Source organism: Canis lupus, chromosome 25, assembly GCF_003254725.2.
Source record: "Canis lupus dingo isolate Sandy chromosome 25, ASM325472v2, whole genome shotgun sequence".
Lineage (NCBI taxonomy): Eukaryota > Metazoa > Chordata > Mammalia > Carnivora > Canidae > Canis > Canis lupus.
The window spans coordinates 49,537,841-49,554,157 of record NC_064267.1 but is presented as its reverse complement, the minus strand read 5'-3'; the positions used below and the strand labels follow the sequence as shown (position 1 = coordinate 49,554,157).

Sequence of the window (16,317 nt, the reverse complement as noted above, 5' to 3'; positions counted from 1 at the left end):
TTGTGTTTTTATTTTTTTTTATTTTTTATTTTTTTAAAGATTTTTTATTTATTTATTCATGAGAGACACAGAGAGAGAGGCAGAGACACAGGCAGAAGGAGAAGCAGGCTCCATGCAGGGAACCCGACGTGGGACTCAATCCCGGGACTCCAGGATCACGCCCTGGGCCGAAGGCAGGCGCTAAACCGCTGCGCCACCCAGGGATCCCCGACATTGTGTTTTTACACCTAGTTCTGTTGCACACCCGACAGGCTGCAGCATTGCGTAAGCGTGACTTTCACGAGCGCTGGGAACCCGGTATATTCAGGGGACTGGCTTCATGGCGGCTGCGACCAGGCCCGCGGCACCCCCGCGGGGAGCCGGGCGGCAGTTGGTCCACCCTGTTGTCTACAGCGACGTGGTGATTGTTCCCTTGGGCCTGAGGTCTGAAGGCACCGAGTGTTTCTCCTCTTGGTCACGTACCGCCGGCGAGAGGAGCTCCGAGGACGGGGTCGACGCCCATCACTCCCGTGATTTTCTGTCCTGCGGACTCTGCAGAGCCTCAGCCGGCGCCCGGCGACGCCGTGTGTACCTTCCCTCCGCCCCTCGGCTCGTGACGGCCAACGAGTATCTACTCCGGGGGATGCTGGGGTGTAAACGGCGTCCTTGCAGCAAAGAACCTCATCCTCGAAGCAAAAAGATGTTGAGTGGGTGACACGCTGAGATCCTCAGAGGGCGCTCCCACTGATGACCCCTTCCCGTCTGTCCCTGGTCCTCCCTCTCTCTCTGCTTTTGAGAAAACGGCCCGTTCTACAACTCGGTTTCCTGACTCAACAACCCAACATCAATGAGATTCCAGCCAGTCGAGGAAGTTTTCCCCCGCCTCCCTCCCGAGAGCCCCGTGTCCCTTCGTCTCTTCAGCCTTGGACACACTGTGGGACACGCAGCCCTCTGCTTCTGTGGGCGCCGCGGCCGTGACCCTCCTGGGGCCTCCCCACACCGACATCATGTCGTAGGCGTCCGTCCTATGAGTGGAGTTTTAGGATCAGAAGTCAGATAAATTTTCAAGGCTTCTGACGTGGATTGCTCAATTTCCTGCACAAAGAAAAAGCACCAGCTCTTACCCACCCGGCAGCGTGCTTCTCTGTTCTGGGGCCAACAGCCTATGCTCAGTTGTAAGACTCTTGGCCAACTCGATAGGTTTTAAAACATATTTTTAGATTTACTGATGATGTTGAGTTTTTGTTCCATGAGCTTATTCTCCCTTAATAATCAGCGCTTCATCATTTGCCTTTCTATGTGCTTTTCTCCTTGTTAATAATTATTTGATTCATGAGCTCTTTACATATTCAGGTTTCTCTGCCCGACACAGGGCCAACATTGCTGTGACCGTTATTTGCCTTTTCTGGGAGGGATTTATTTTAATGCCCGTTTTTGGTTTCTGCCTCTGATGTCATGTGCGAAAAGACCTTCCCAACCAAGAATATATTTTAAAATATATAAATCCCATAGATTTCCTCGGGAGTTTAGTGAATTAGCAATCCGAAAAAGAGCCAACGAGTCTGATGGATTGTGAATCGACGTTTCGGTGGCCCGCTCTGAGGTGTTCTGCTCGCCCGTGTGCTGAGCGTGTTGACGAACGTCTATACGGTGGCGTCTCAGGGTTCAGCAGGGCCCCCCAGAGCCTTTCCTGCCGTCATTTCTCGTGGCGAGCGCTGGCCACGCTCGTCGGAGACCCGACCGCGTGTGACGGCCGTCGTGTGTTCTGTCTCCAGACCGGCTTGGCGCACAGACTCGTGACTCGAGAAGGCTCCGTGGCCCCGCTCCCCCTGTACACGTCACCGTCCCTGCCCAACATCACGCTGGGACTGCCCGCCACCGGCCCTTCCGCGGTGAGTAGGCGTCGCCGGGTGCACGTGGAGGGGGACGGCCGGCCCCGGCCCTCGGCCCCCGGCCCCCGGCGTCACGGTTGTGCCTCTGCAGGGGGCGGCCGGCCAGCAGGACGCCGAGCGACTCGCTCTCCCGGCCCTCCAGCAGCGGATCCCCCTCTTCCCCGGCACCCACCTCACTCCCTACCTGAGCACGGCGCCCCTGGAGCGGGATGGCGGGGCTGCGCACAACCCCCTCCTGCAGCACATGGTCTTACTGGAGCAGACGCCTGCACAGACGCCCCTCGTCACAGGTGAGCACGGGGGCTGGGGCGGGCCCGCAGGGAGACCCCTCTCCACCCCCTCCCACGTCGGGCGTGGGATCTCATAAACCAGGGCTCGCTTGCAAGACGAGGTAGACGGCGCAAAACTGGGCGTCGGGCGTCCTGCCGTGCAGCCTCGAGAGAGAGACGGCTTTCCCGTCTGCGCTGGCCTCTGGATCAAGGGGAACGTGTGACGGAAGCCCGCAGGTGACTAGGCGCTGGTCCGTTTCTGTTCGCAGGAAACCCATTTTAATGTGCTCCGTCTACGCGATGCTTATGTTTAGGGGGAAAAATAGGAAATTAGAGATTTGCCTGGCAACAATCCTGTTAGCGTCAGCGGTGACGAATGTGTGGATTTGCTGCAAGACGACGTGCCCAGCTGCACGACGTCCCTCACGTCTGCATCGTCCCCGGCTTCGTGCTCGGCTTCCCAGAGAAGCCGTGTTCGTTTGTTCAGGATTAAAATCTAAACTAAGCTCGGAGCCGCCCCCTTTCACAGCCCCTGACATTTGGGAGGAAAACAAGGTGCTCAGTGGGTCACGGAGTCCTAACCTGTGGGCGCAAGGGGCCGCGTCCTGCCCTCCTGTGTGTCTGTGTGTCCGCAGAAGTGGCGAGCTCCGTCGTCCATCAGCGCTCCTTCCTTCCGTGTGTCTGTCTGGTCCCCCCGATGCTTGCAGTGGGGTCACCATCCCCAGAGCTGAGGGGTCCTTGGCAAGCCGGGGCAGCTGTGCGTCTCCCTGACCTCTGGGCAGTGGGTCATGAGCACAGGGTCTGGAGGGTTTTATCTAAAATTGCATCTGAGTCCGTGACACTGAGCCCTGAGGGGCACCCGGATCCCCATCGCGTGTCCTGCATCAGCACATCAGCTACACCGGACCCTCCTCGTGATCCCAGGCCCCTGCTCGCTCACGTCATCGGGCGCGTGTCTGCGTGTCACCCTCATCCCCACCCCCACATGCCGCTGTCACCCACCACGAAAGAGCATGCTTTTTTTTTTCTTTTTTTTTAAAGAAGTTATTTACCTATTTGAGAGAGAGGGAAAGTGGGAGAGAGCACCAGCAGGGGGAGGAGCACAGGGAGCAGCAGCCTGCCCGCCGAGCGGGGAGCTCGCTGCGGGGCTCGGTCCCGGGACGCTGGGGTCATGACACACGGCCGGCCGAGCCCCCGGTGCCCCTCACACCCTCACAGAGCGCACTTAATGCCGCATCCCCCAGCTCGCTGGGAAGCGGTCTTCCCCACAGGACGCGAGGGACAGTCCTACACGAACCTCAGCCCCGCAGCTCCCTCGCTGGCCTGACCCCCTGTGGTTGGCCACGTTGCTGCCCCGCGCTCCGCGGGCCGTCTCCCGGCCCCGTCTGTGGCAGCAGCCCGGCCTGCTCTCGCCCGCCTCTGGCCCCCTTGCCCAGCACCTGTGAGCACCTGTGTGCCGGCCCCCCACCCGGCCCCCGAACCCACAGGCCCCCTCCCTGTCCCTGGGCACCCAGCTGGAGGCAAGGCCATGCCCGAGAACACGATGCCTTCATCTCTGCTCTGTCCCAGCTCCCTGACCTTGGGACTTCTCCCTGGTGCCGTGACTCAGTTTCCCCACAAGTGAAGCAGGTAATCTGTCCGCTGAGTTTTATGAGGGTTAAACGAGGTGCGTGTTAACACAGTGGTGTCCCGTTAGGCGTCAGCCGTGGTTGTGGTGGTTACTTTTGGGTTGAGAACTTTAACCCTTCAACCTCGCTGCCGCCCTCACGTCCCCCAGGCCGCCCCGTCCGTCCTTGCCCACCCCCTGCCTGCAAGCAGAGTCTCTGTGGGAGCACGCACGCCCCTGACAGGGCTTCCTGCCCCTGCAGGCCCGAGGGCAGAGCCGTCCGGGCAGGAGCCCTGGCCTCATGTGGCCACTAAAGCTGAAGATGGGAGTTAAGACCCGAAAGCAAAGTGCACGTTTGGCTTCTCAGCCCACGTGGGGCTTAGTGGGTGCCCGTGTGGCCGTGGCTGCCGACCACGTGAATGTGGCGCATTCATGCTGGACGGGGCGGGGGGCCGTGAAGGCCTGGCTCTCGGCGGCACAGGAGCAAGCCCCCTGCTGCCCGTGGCACACGGGGTGTGGGCTCGCCCTTCAGCCAGGGCCGCCCTTCTCGCCCCCTGGACCGGCTCATGGGCTGGCTGTGCCCCAGGCCCTGTCCCTGCTTCCGCCCCGTGTGACCTTCCTCCCGTGTGCTCTGCCCTTGTCTGCTGAAACTCTGCCTCCTGCTCACCAGACTGTGGGTGGGCGGCTCGGGAGCAAGAAGGAGCAGGTGTTGTACCTGGTGGACGTGGCGTTGTGCTCGGGGCCCACGCCGGGGCTGAGGGGAGCAGACAGGCAGCTTGCCCTGGTTGCACCTCTGAGCGTCGGGCTCTGCTGGTTCCTGCAGCAGTGGTTACGTGAGTCCCGGGAGGGGCTTGAGCACGACTGGCCGTGGGTGCTTCTCTAGCTGGGGCCTAGCCCGGACTGTTAGCCGTGGCCGGGCCTTCAGAAGCTCCAGCAGACCGACTGGTCCACGCAGGCCCCTCCACGCCCGGACGTCCTTGCGGTGCTCGGGTCTGCTCGTGTGCAGCCTGGATTGCAAGCCGCGGCTTAGACCCAAGTCTTGCCCGGCCTACTGTCTTTTGAAGGGTCGTTAAGGCTTTCCCTGTGGCCGGTAGGGCCATGCAGTGCATGAAATGGATTTCTAAGGACGCAGGCCAAGAGGGCTCGGCTCCTCCAGTGTGAATTCACCTCCTTAACCAGAACCCCACAGCGTGAAGGCCAGCACGAAGGCCAACACCTCAGAACGGCCCAGATCACCAGGGCAGCCTGAGTCTGCACCTTCCTTGCCTCTTCGCCCCCACGTCTGGTGGGGCGCGTCTAAGTGGGGCCTTCGTTGGCAAACTCACCAGTTAGAGCTGAGTGTAGCACGTCCTGAGAGGTGTTGTCCATGTCCTGGGCCCCAGAGGGACTTGTGCCAGGGCAGTGGGCGGGAAGAGCAGAGCCTCGGGTGAGCTCACAGCCGGGTGCTCAGGGAAAGAGGCCCCACGCGGCCCGCTGTCCGGAGCAGGGCCCAGGAGCCGCGGGTCAGCATCTGCCCCCACACCGCGCCCAGCTGGACACCCCGGGCCCCTGCAGGCAGCGGTCACCTAGGACGGAATTCAATCCCACCGTAGTGTGGTTTTACACATAAAAGTCTTTTACGATAGATACCAAGAACTACACGATGGTCTGTCGTCTGAGATCCCTGTTCATGACCTAAGGGGTCAGTGGGAAGGAACCTGGCCGGTAAGGGCTTTGCTACTCACAGGTTAGGACGTTCAGTTTCCTATAATGCAACCAGGCCCCAAGGGCGACAGCCCCCTGCACTTTACACCCCACGAGGCTCATAGTGAAATTGGGGGTGGGTGAGGTGGCCCAGAGCAGGGTCCTCCCGGCATCTGCCCTCGTCTCCACGGGGATGGCGGCCTGTGTCTTCAGGGCACGTCCACCCCGCGTGAAGGCAGCCCTCTGCTTGGGGGGAGCCTCTCGTCGTAGGGGAGGCAGCAGGCGCCACCAGACCCAGGCTCACGGTCACACGGGGCCATCGGAGCCTCCTGTTCCTGCTCCATTACCAGCCCTGGAAGCAGAAAGCGGACCTCTGTGGAGTCGGGTTCCTGCCCTGGAGCCCAGAGAAGCTTCTCTGTGGAACATGGGGCCGTCCAGCTTACCCGGCGCGGCTCTGCTGCCCGTCACGTGCTTTACTTCCTTCCCGGTGCCCACTGAGGCCGGAGAAACATCCACCACCAAGCCGCGGCCCCTCTGATTCCGTAAACGCAGCTTTGCGTGGCGGGCTTCCGCGCGTTCACCCTCGTGACACCTAGGTCAACGGCAAGAATCCCAAAACCCCTTCTTAGGGATGTGCTTTGTGTTTTGCTTTTTTAAATTTTTAGGAGACCTGATTGGGAATGAGCCAGTCTTCTGTGTTACTAACCTTAATCTAGTAGCCAAACAGAGAATGAAATTTAAGATGATTCCTGTTTGCAAAAAACAGTGGGCTGGACGGGGGATGGCAGTTCCAGGGACAGAGGTGACCGACTTGTCAGAAGGCTAGTGAGGGAGTTTCTTAAGGCTTGGATCTTGTCTGTGTGTGTGCTCTTGCTGTCTGCGTGCAAAATTTAGAACTCAGCACCCGTGAAGGTACAAGGGACAAATTGAGACCACAGGGCTCCCCGGGGGGACACGGGCAGGGGCACCTGCCCATCGGGGCTTCTTCCGGCAGCTCCGGGGGCCGTGCTCTCGGGTCACGTGCTCATTGTCCCAGGCAGACGTGACCTGGGTCGTCCTCCCCCTGAGCCTTGTCCGTGTGTGTCCATCCACCTGAGGCCGCCAGGGCAGCAGGCACGCGGGGAGCAGGTTTAGTCGACCCTTTCGTCCATAAAACCACAGGAAAACGATAAACTGCCTAAACCCACAGTTTGCAAAAGTGAAACTGCAGATGGATGAAAAGCTTGCAGAAGAAAAGATGTTGGACATCCTGAGTCTCTGAAGAGGTGGCCTTTTATTTATTTATTTTTTTTTAAATTTTTATTTATTCATGATAGGCACACAGTGAGAGAGAGAGAGGCAGAGACACAGGCAGAGGGAGAAGCAGGCTCCATGCACCAGGAGCCCGATGTGGGATTCGATCCCGGATCTCCAGGATCGCGCCCCGGGCCAAAGGCAGGCGCCAAACCGCTGCGCCACCCAGGGATCCCGAGGTGGCCTCTTAAAATAAGATTCGGATCACATTAAAACAGGACCACGTATCCATACGGATTCCTAAACCTTCAGTCGAGGCGCAGGTGCTTGAGGCAGCTGGTGGGCAGGTAGACGGGCAGGTTGGTGGGCAGGTAGGTGGGAAGCTGGCAGGCGGGTAGGCATGGGCAGGTAGGCAGGTAGACAGCTGGCAGGCAGGTAGGCGCAGGCAGGTAGGTGGGCAGCTGACAGGCAGGTAGGCATGGGCAGGTAGATGGGCAGGTAGGCAGGCAGCTTGTGGGCAGGTAGGCAGGCAGGTAGGTGGACAGGTAGGTGGGCAGCTGGCGGGTAGGTGCGGGCAGGCAGGCAGGTAGATGGACGGGTAGGTGGGTAGCTGGCAGGCAGGTAGGTGGGCAGCTGGCGGGTAGGTGCGGGCAGGTAGGCAGGCAGCTGGCGGGCAGGTAGGTGTGGGCAGAACCTTTGCAGGAACCAGTAGGTCTTGACGAGACGCCTCAGGATTTTCACGCGCGTTGATACCGTCTTTGTGACGTCACTGCTTGAAAAGACCCTTAAAAGATCTGATCTGAGGTCGTTTTGTTCCCTCACAACGTGGTTTCCGGCTCAGCAGGGAAGGGCCATCTCCAGGGCCTTCCGGGACACACCAGGCCAGCGGGGCCTCCGCGGCGGGTCTCGGTGTGACACGAGCCACTCTGGCCGCCTGTGGTGCTGCTCAGGCCAAAACAAGCCCTGGAAGCGCGTCTCTAGGGCCCGGGGCGTCTGGGGGTGACATGGGGCCCCCGGTGGGTGGGCGGTGGCTCGGAGCACATCACTCGGAAGTGCCCGCTGCTGGCAGGGGCCTGGGTGTCGGGAGAGCCTCCTGCACACGGCGGCCCTGCTCCCCGAAGCCCGTGCTCGCAGCTCAGGCTCCCAGCTCGTGACGGTGGGCGCCCGGGGCTGTGGGGAGGAGCAGGGGCACGGCAGCTCTCGGGGTCCCCGACGGCCCGCCCCCCGCCGTCTGCCCCCGTGTTACCCTCAGCCCGCTGTCTTTCAGGCCTGGGCGCGCTGCCCCTGCACGCGCAGCCTCTGGTGGGTGCGGACCGTGTGTCCCCGTCCATGCACAAGCTGCGGCAGCACCGCCCGCTGGGGCGCACCCAGTCGGCGCCGCTGCCCCAGAACGCGCCGGCCCTGCAGCACCTGGTGATCCAGCAGCAGCACCAGCAGTTCCTGGAGAAGCACAAGCAGCACTTCCAGCAGCAGCTGCACATGAACAAGGTGGGTGTGCGGGCGCGGCGGCCGCTGGCGGAGCTCCAGGGAGCCCGGGGCCGGGAGAGGAGCCGTGGAGCCCAGGCTGTGGCATGCGTGGCGGGACGGGGAACGGCGTGTGCAGCCGGAACACAGGCCAGGGGCTGGGGGTGGGCGTCTCGGCGTGTGGGGCCTCCTCGGGCCCTGGGGGTACTCACTCCTATGAGCAGGCCCGAGAGCCCCCTACGATGACACGGAGCCCCGAGGGCACCTTCTGCAGGCCCCTGGTACCTGCACGTGCCCGCCCGGTGGCCTACGGTGCTGAGGGCTGTGCGCACCCGCGCCGTCCCGAGAGCCACCCACAGAGCTGTTTGGAGCAGGAAAGAGCAGCCGTGCGTAGTGCCTTGACGATGGTAGCTGGCGGCGGCCCAAGCGAGCCTAGGGTGGTGCCCCCACTGCAGGGTGGCAGGGGACACACGGCAGGAGCCAGGCCCCGGCACAGGCCCGGCCAAGGCCCCCATGGAGCCGGGCTGCCCCCCGCCCCCCGCCCTCACCTGGACAGCAAAGGCACGTGCTCCCCGGGGGCGACACGGGGACCCCCAGTCTGTTCACTCCCAGTGTTGGAGGCCCCGCACGTCCACCCTCCCGGCGCCGACTGTGGCTCCCTCGTTTCCGTGTGTCACTCTCCGACTGAGAGGGTGGGAGGCATCAGGAAGACGGGAAACACCTGTTCGTTCCTGGCGTGTTCTCGCAAAGGAGGATTTAGAAACTGGGTCATCTCTCGGGATCCTGTTACATGATTGATGGCGAGACTGAACGACAGCTGATGGAAGTGTTTCCACGGCGTGCTGCGGGGATCTCGGGGAGCCCACGACGTTACCTAGTGCCGTCTGGCACCAGTGCTTCCGCCCTTCATTGGGAGAACGAGTTCCCAATGGGCTCGCCACCCGACGGCAGGGCGCCCAGTCCTGGGTACCTCTGAGGCCGCCCACCCGGCCACCCTGCTCGGGACACGCTGAGCATCGCAGCCATTCCCCGCACGGTGTGCGGCTGGCCCTCCCCCGGCCTCCTGGCACGGCCGCGGCCCCGACGTCCCCTTAGGCGGAGCAGCCCCGCGCGGCCGCTTCAGGTTGCCCAAGGTCCCTAGCCAAGGGACCCCCAGTCCGGGCCCAGGAGTCTCTGCGAGCAGGAGGGACGGACGCAGGCCTGGCTGCGCTCTCCGGCTGTGGCCCGAGCTGGAGCAACCCCCAGTGCTCCATGGGTCGTCCGTGCCCCGAGCCTCACGTGCAGCGGTGTTTGGTGGGGCTTTGCCAGGCGGGGGAGCTTTCTGGAGGATGGGTGCCACCAGAGGGTGGCTTTGCTGGGGGTGCGGTGCTGCCTGCCGCTGACCCCACACGGTGCTCCAGCCCCGAGGCGCCCAGGCTCGGCCGTGTACCCCAGCCTTCTCAGTGTTGAACCCGAGACCTTGGGGTGGTCTGCCCACGAGCCCGGCCAGTGGTCTCCGTTCTGGCCCCAGCTGCAGGCTGGCCTTCAGGGAATGCGTTTTTCCGAATACAGGCCTCACTAAAGCCTCAAAGGGCGCCTGAGGGCCTAAGGGCGTTGGAGGACGGAGAGTCGGGCTGCTGGTCGGGTTGGCAGCTGCGCTTGCCCGTGGGAGCCTCGCCCCGAGCCAGCGCCGTGGTGCAGCCAGCCCACGGCACAAGTGCGTTTCCGAGGCAGGGACAGGCCTCTGCGGGTGGCCGCGGCCCGAGCAGCCTGAGCCCACGGGCGCCTGGTCACCGCTGAGCCACAGCCCCGCAGCTGTGTGCCCTGCATCACGGGGAGGCCGCTGCTGTGGCCACGGCCGCCCCGACTCCCTCTGTACCGCGGCCTGGAGGCTGAGCTCCAGGGAGATGGTGGCAGCCCAGGTGCCCCTGCCCCTGCCCAGAGCTCCCGGGACAGCGGGGCCGGGAATCCTTCCTGAGCCGGCCGCCCTCGTGGAAGCCCCGAGTGTCCTGAGTCCCTGGAGGGGCCTGGAGGCCTCTAGGCAGACGCCCTCCTCCCAGGCAGCTGGGAAGGCCAGAGAGGGAGCCTGGCAGGTGCCTGTTCCGCCAGCCCTAACCCCTGCCCCCCTGCCCCCCTGCCCCCGGGTTCTTGCCATCCCACGGCAGCTGCTGAGGGTCAGGCCTCCAGGGGGACCCACATTCCCAGCCCGGGCCGATGCGCAAGAGGAAGGAGAGGGCGCCACCGGGCGCTACGCAGACTGTGGCGGGAGACCATCCTCCACGGCCCTGCGGCTCCTCCACGGAGACCCACAAGAGCGTCGCATTTGCTCAAAGCCACAGGCCGCTCCCCGGGTGCAGCCCCAGCTCCACACCTGCGACCTCCATGCGCTGGGCACACGGGTGCCCAACAGATGCGCTCCCCATGCCGGTCTGTTGCCTTCCCGGGCAGATGGTGCCCGGCGCCCAGGTCGTGGGCTCGTGAACAGCGCCCGCAGGCCTTAGCTCGGGATTGCCGGCATCCCTCGGGGTGCTGCGCCCTTGCTCGGAGCTGTGCAGCTCGTGACGCCTTCGCTGTCCCGTCGTGTCCGTCGCCCTCACCCCTCACCTCTGCCTTGTAGATTATCCCCAAGCAGAACGAGCCAGCCCGGCAGCCCGAGAGCCACCCCGAGGAGACGGAGGAGGAGCTTCGCGAGCACCAGGCCCTCCTGGAGGAGCCCTACCTGGACCGGCTGTCGGGGCAGAAGGAGGCGCACGCCCTGGCCGGGGTGCAGGTGAAGCAGGAGCCCATCGAGAGCGACGACGAGGAGGCGGAGCCCCCGCGGGAGGTGGAGCCGGGCCAGCGCCAGCCCACGGAGCAGGAGCTGCTCTTCAGACAGGTGACCGGGCTGCCCGGGGCGGCGGGGGGAGAGGCCAGGAGGCCGGGCCTTGGTCCCACGGGCCCCCAGGGGCAGTGTCCTGGGGCTGGCAGGCATGGCACCGAGCGGCCTCTTCCCTTCCTACCTGGCCGGACCCGGGTGGGCTGTGACGTCTAGTCCTGGCCCTCGCCCGCCGTGGGCATCTGTGCGCCCGTATTCCAGCCGGACGCCCGCCCGCCCGAGTCCCTGCAGATAACGGTCTCAGGCGTGTGCACCGTGAGTTGACGTAAATGCAGGCGCTACCGAGTGTCAGTAGGACCGGGCGGCGGCGTGAAGGGTAGGAGGAGGCACGTCGATGTCTTCATTGATCAGGAAGGCAGGCAGGGCCTTGACGGCCCCGGAGGCCGTGGTGACCGATGTCATAAAAGAGCCGGAAGAACCGTGACACGCGGACCCAGTCCCAGACACTGACACGTGTTAACCAAACTCACAGGTGACGCGTGGATAAATCTGATGACTTATCGATTTATAATGAAGATGAAAACCGCCATGTCCGCGAGAGCCGTGTCCCACGGGCAGCCCGGGAGTCGGAGGCCCCGTGTTGGGGGCCGCAGGGAGGCTGCTTGCTCCTGACGGCACGCGTGGGCGGGGTGCCGCGGGCGGCCGGTGCTTGCCGACTCCTGTTCCTCGCCCGAGCCGCTCCGGCTCTGACGTCTGGGCCTCGTTCCCGCCCGCCGGGCGCCCGCCTCTGCTCCCCCGAGGACCGGAGCGCGGGAGCTCGTGTCGGGGGAAGCGCTGCCGTTGCTGGGTGCGCATGGGGCCCCGGCGGGCCTGGCCGTCCCCGACCGCTGTGGGGCCGCGGCCTCGGCACCGGAGCGCGACCGGGAAGCCTGCGGGGGGAGCGGAGCGTGCGCCCCCCAGCGTTCAGGGCTGGGGTCTCGCGGGTGGTGGAGCGCTCGGCCTTTATTTAGAAAACGATCCTTACCCTGCTCAGACCCAGGACCGTTAGGGACGCTTGTTCTCCGCATCCAGGAATACCAGTGAGCAGAGCGGCCTCGGGGCCCCTGGTGGCTCGTGTGGCAGCTGGCACCAGTCGAGGCCTCCAGCGTTCGGTGACCGGCGTCGGGGGGCAGGGCTCTCGGGGCTCCAGGCGCCTGGAGCCGGGCCCGTGGGGGCGCGGGCACCTGTTGGGTTCTCTCCCTCCCTGCCCCTTCCCGCTGCACCGTGGAGGCGGGGAAGTCAGGCGGGTGGGCAGGGAGGCCCCGTGTCCCTCGGGGGCCGCACGGCCGCTGCGCACCTGCTTCCCTGCAGGGCCCCGCATGTGAGATCCGTCCCTGAAGCCTCGGCCTGGCTCGTGGCCCGGCGCTGGTCTGCATGGGGCAGCGGCTGCGTGGAGGGCGCGCAGGCCTGTGTGGGGCAGTGGCTGTCCCCGCCTGGCGCCCACCTGCCCGGCCGCGCCGGAGCTCCCTTAGTTGCTAAACTGCCTGTTTGGGGTCCTGGCAGTGTCGCGCTCTTACCAAAACCAACTCTTGTCATAGAAACACACATTTTGTGAAAAGGAGTTTTTCGTGAAGTTGAGTCCTTTTTGCCCTGCCGATTTTTGTTGAGGTGGCGGACGTCCTGGGGACCGTCCACCTGGGTCCCCCTCAGAGAGGCGCGGCCGGCCGACCCCGGGTGGCTGGAACCCGACCAGACGTGTGTTGCTCACTCAGCCAGCGTCTTGCTGCCCTCGGGTGGGGGCGCGGGGGGAGAGGCAGGGACCCAGCCGTGGAGTCCGCGTTCCCACTCCGGGATGTGCTCCCACGCACGTGTCTGGCATGTGGAGCAGCTCCTCCTGGGCGGGGCCGGCCGGGGGCTGCCGAGCCCGGGGCTGCGCACCGAGAGCCAACGGTCAGGCACGTGGGTTGCTGGACGCGAGCCGCGGTTTCCTGGCAGCACCCAAACCCCGCGTCTCCTCTCCCCAGCAAGCCCTCCTTCTGGAACAGCAGCGGATCCACCAGCTGAGAAACTACCAGGCGTCCATGGAGGCCGCTGGCATCCCCGTGTCCTTTGGCGGCCACCGGCCTCTGTCGCGGGCGCAGTCCTCCCCGGCGTCTGCCACCTTCCCCATGTCTGTGCAGGAGCCGCCCACCAAACCGAGGTTCACCACAGGTATGCGCAGGGGCTGGGGGCTGGGGGTCCGGCGCTGAGCACCTGTGGCCCACACCTGGCCTGGGCCTGGCCGGGGAACCAGATGCGTCGGTCACTGAGGCCCCCTTCCCACCTCCTGCTTCTTGATGCCACCGTCTCCCTTGGCCCAGAGCCCACCTTGCCTTTGCCGGAGAATGTTCCCTCCGGAGACAAGCCGGCGGGCTGGGCAGCTGCCTGTCCGTGGGCCGCAGGGACAGTGAGCTCGTCCTTCCTCATCGGCCCTTCGTGTGGGGCCCACACGGCCCGGGGGGCTCGAGGGTCTCAGGCCCCAGGGTGTGAGGCCGGCCCAGCCCCCCGGGCTCTCGCCTTTGGGGTGGGGCTGTCCTCGCTGCCTCACCCCTGCAGGAGCCTCCCCGTTACCCCTGCAGCAGAGCCCGGGCTGGGCGACCCTCCCTGGGGGCATCCCCATTGCCCCGGGTCCCTGGTGCTGATCCCCCCCCAGGCCCGCTGTAGTTGGGTTCAGGACTCGGTCACGTCCCTTTGAACACCCTGATGTTGGCCTGTTCGTGCATGTGTCACGCAGGTGTCCCGACTGCCCTGGAAGGTTCTAAGGTTCCAGGGTCTCTCTTGGTTCTGACCCCAGAACCTCGCAGGGGACTCAGATCAGCAGCAGCGCTGCTTCCTGGGTTCCGCTCCCTGACAGGATGGACTTGGATTAGGGGCTAAAGCTCTTAGTTTGGGAAGACAGCACGGCCCTGTGACGCGGGGGCCGCGCAGCTTGGGGAGTGGGGGCGGCGGCTTCCCGGGTCGTTCTCCTTGCCTCGCTCCCCCGGCGGGGACCCCCGGCACCTGCCGTGAGCAGGACGCCTGCCTCGGCCTCCATCTCTTGGCCGCCCTTGGTCTCTGGGGAACGTGGATCTGACACATCGTCCTGGTGGACGGGACGCCGTTGGCCGCTGTCTCCCACCAGGACCCGGTGGTGGGCCCCAGCCAGGCAGCGTCCCGGGTGGGTGGTGGGCGGCTGCCGGGAACCCCTGACAGCCCCCCTGACCGTGGCTGGCCCCCCCGTTGTCCAGGCCTCGTGTACGACACCCTGATGCTGAAGCACCAGTGTACCTGCGGGAACACCAACAGCCACCCCGAGCACGCCGGCAGGATCCAGAGCATCTGGTCTCGGCTGCAGGAGACGGGGCTCCGGGGCAAGTGTGAGGTAAGCGGGGCCCAGGCCGGGGGCGGGGGGCTGCGAGCAGTTCCACCAGGGGCATCTGCCCGGGGGGCTGCTTTCCCTCACCCAGGTCCTCACTTCGGGGAAGTTCACCTCTTCCTGTCCCTGCGTCCTCCTGCCCCCCTCCATCCTGTCCCCCTATCCTGCCCCACTCCGTCTTGTCCCCCATCCTCCATCCTCCTGTCCTTCTGCCCCCTATCCTGCTCCCCTGTCCTGCCCCCCTCCCATCCAGTCCCCCGTCCTGTCCCCCATCCTCCTGCCGCCATCCTGTCCCCTGTCCTCCTGCCCCCTCCCATCCAGTCCCCCATCCTGTCCCCCATCCTCTTGCCCCCATCCTGTCCCCCTGGCCCCCCCATTACATGCTGTCTCCACCCTCGCCCACCACTTGCTGAACCCCACAGCTGCTTGTTTTCCTTCTGGTCGAGTCCCTGGAGAAGCCCCTCTAGGCCATGCTGCCCGTTGGCACCAGGGCCTCAGTCCCCAGGGCACCTTCTGGAGGCCATGAGGGAAATCTGCCCTGTTGGCTTTTTGTTGAAAGTTCTCTTACTTGAGTATTTCCAAAAGCTGCTTGGAGGGTGCAGGGGGCCTTGGGGCTTGGAGGGCTCCCCCAGGAGTGGCGTTGCTGCAGGGCGGCGACAGGGACTGTGGGACGCAGAGTCCGGCTGGGCTCGGCCCGCACCCCGCACCTGCCCGTCCAGTGAGAAGGTTCTGGCCGACCGGCCATCTCCCTGCTGCCCGGGGGTGCTGGTGCCCCGTTGTTCTCAGACGAGGGCCGAGCCCCTGCCCCCTGCCCCTGCTGCCCCTGCCCCGGGGCCTGGAACTCACTCTCAGCCGCAGCAGAGCCCCGGCCCCAGGGGACAGGAGGCCCCACTGAGCCACGTCCTGAGCTTCCTGCGTCCTTGGGGGCGGGGGCCGCGTTTCCCTGGAGCAGCCCGACTGCCCTTTGCCCGGGTGTGCGGCCACCACAAGGACCCTTGCGCTCCGGGCTCTGTGGACGGGGGGCCGACGGCAGCCCCACCTACCCCACAGGCGAGCCGGGCCACCACGGGGGCGGGGATGGGCGTGGGGTGCCCCACGGTGACCCGGGAAGGCCAGCGCCCCGCAGGTGAGGACCGCTCACTCCCGCCTGTCCCAGCCCCGGGCCCACCTCGCCAGGGCCTGCGCAGGCACGTCCGGGGCGGTGGGGGCCGCAGAGCCCCCCGTGCGTCCACCTGCTCCAGAAGTGGGATGTTTGGGAATTTAGGTCACTCGGTTCAGGGGAGCCCCCTTCACAGGTTGTACAGTGACCCGTGATTTCGAAGGGGCGGGGCACGGAAACTGGTCCTGCCTCCTGCCCCCGGGGCCCTCCTGGAGGACAGGACCCCCCCTCTGTGGGGGAGGAGTGCAGGACAAGGCCTGTTTGGGGGCCTGACCTGAGGCTGCACCACTGGGGGGCAGCATTGCCCTGGCGGACACCCCGAGGAGGAGGTCTCCCCGCCCTCCTGCCTCCCCAGGGGACCTCACCCCGTGACAGGCTCTACGTCCCTGAGGCCTCTCCTCAGTCCAGGGGCCTCTCAGGGAGCTTCTTAGGAGGCCAGACACCGACCTTAGGATCGAGACAGTGGAGCAGACACCTGGGGAGTGGGACCCCCGGGCCCTCTGAGCACCTGCGGAGTGGGACCCCTGGGCTCTCTGAACACTTGGGGAGTGAGACCCCCGACCCCTCTGAACACCTGGGGAGTGAGACCCCCCCCGACCCCTCTGAACACCTGGGGAGTGAGACCCCCGACCCCTCTGAACACCTGGGGAGTGAGACACCCCCCACCCCTCTGAACACCTGGGGAGTGAGACACCCCCCACCCCTCTGAACACCTGGGGAGTGAGACACCCCCCACCCCTCTGAACACCTGGGGAGTGAGACCCCCGACCCCTCTGAACACCTGGGGAGTGAGACCCCCCCGACCCCTCTGAACACCTGGGGAGTGAGACCCCCCCGACCCCTCTGAACACCTGGGGAGTGAGAC

General features: G+C 65.1%; 1 protein-coding gene across 10 annotated transcripts in view; it reads left to right on the top strand.

The window, feature by feature from the left end:
• Positions 1-16,317, top strand: part of HDAC4 (histone deacetylase 4) — a 273,029-nt gene that overhangs the window by 214,812 nt on the left and 41,900 nt on the right. For all 10 annotated transcript variants that reach the window (XM_049101240.1, XM_025463635.3, XM_025463633.3 and 7 more), the window contains 6 exons: positions 1,755-1,871; positions 1,963-2,161; positions 7,930-8,150; positions 10,723-10,980; positions 12,924-13,110; positions 14,166-14,299. In XM_049101240.1, coding sequence (XP_048957197.1) covers positions 1,755-1,871; positions 1,963-2,161; positions 7,930-8,150; positions 10,723-10,980; positions 12,924-13,110; positions 14,166-14,299 — 1,116 coding nt within the window. The remainder of the gene's footprint in view (positions 1-1,754; positions 1,872-1,962; positions 2,162-7,929; positions 8,151-10,722; positions 10,981-12,923; positions 13,111-14,165; positions 14,300-16,317) is intronic.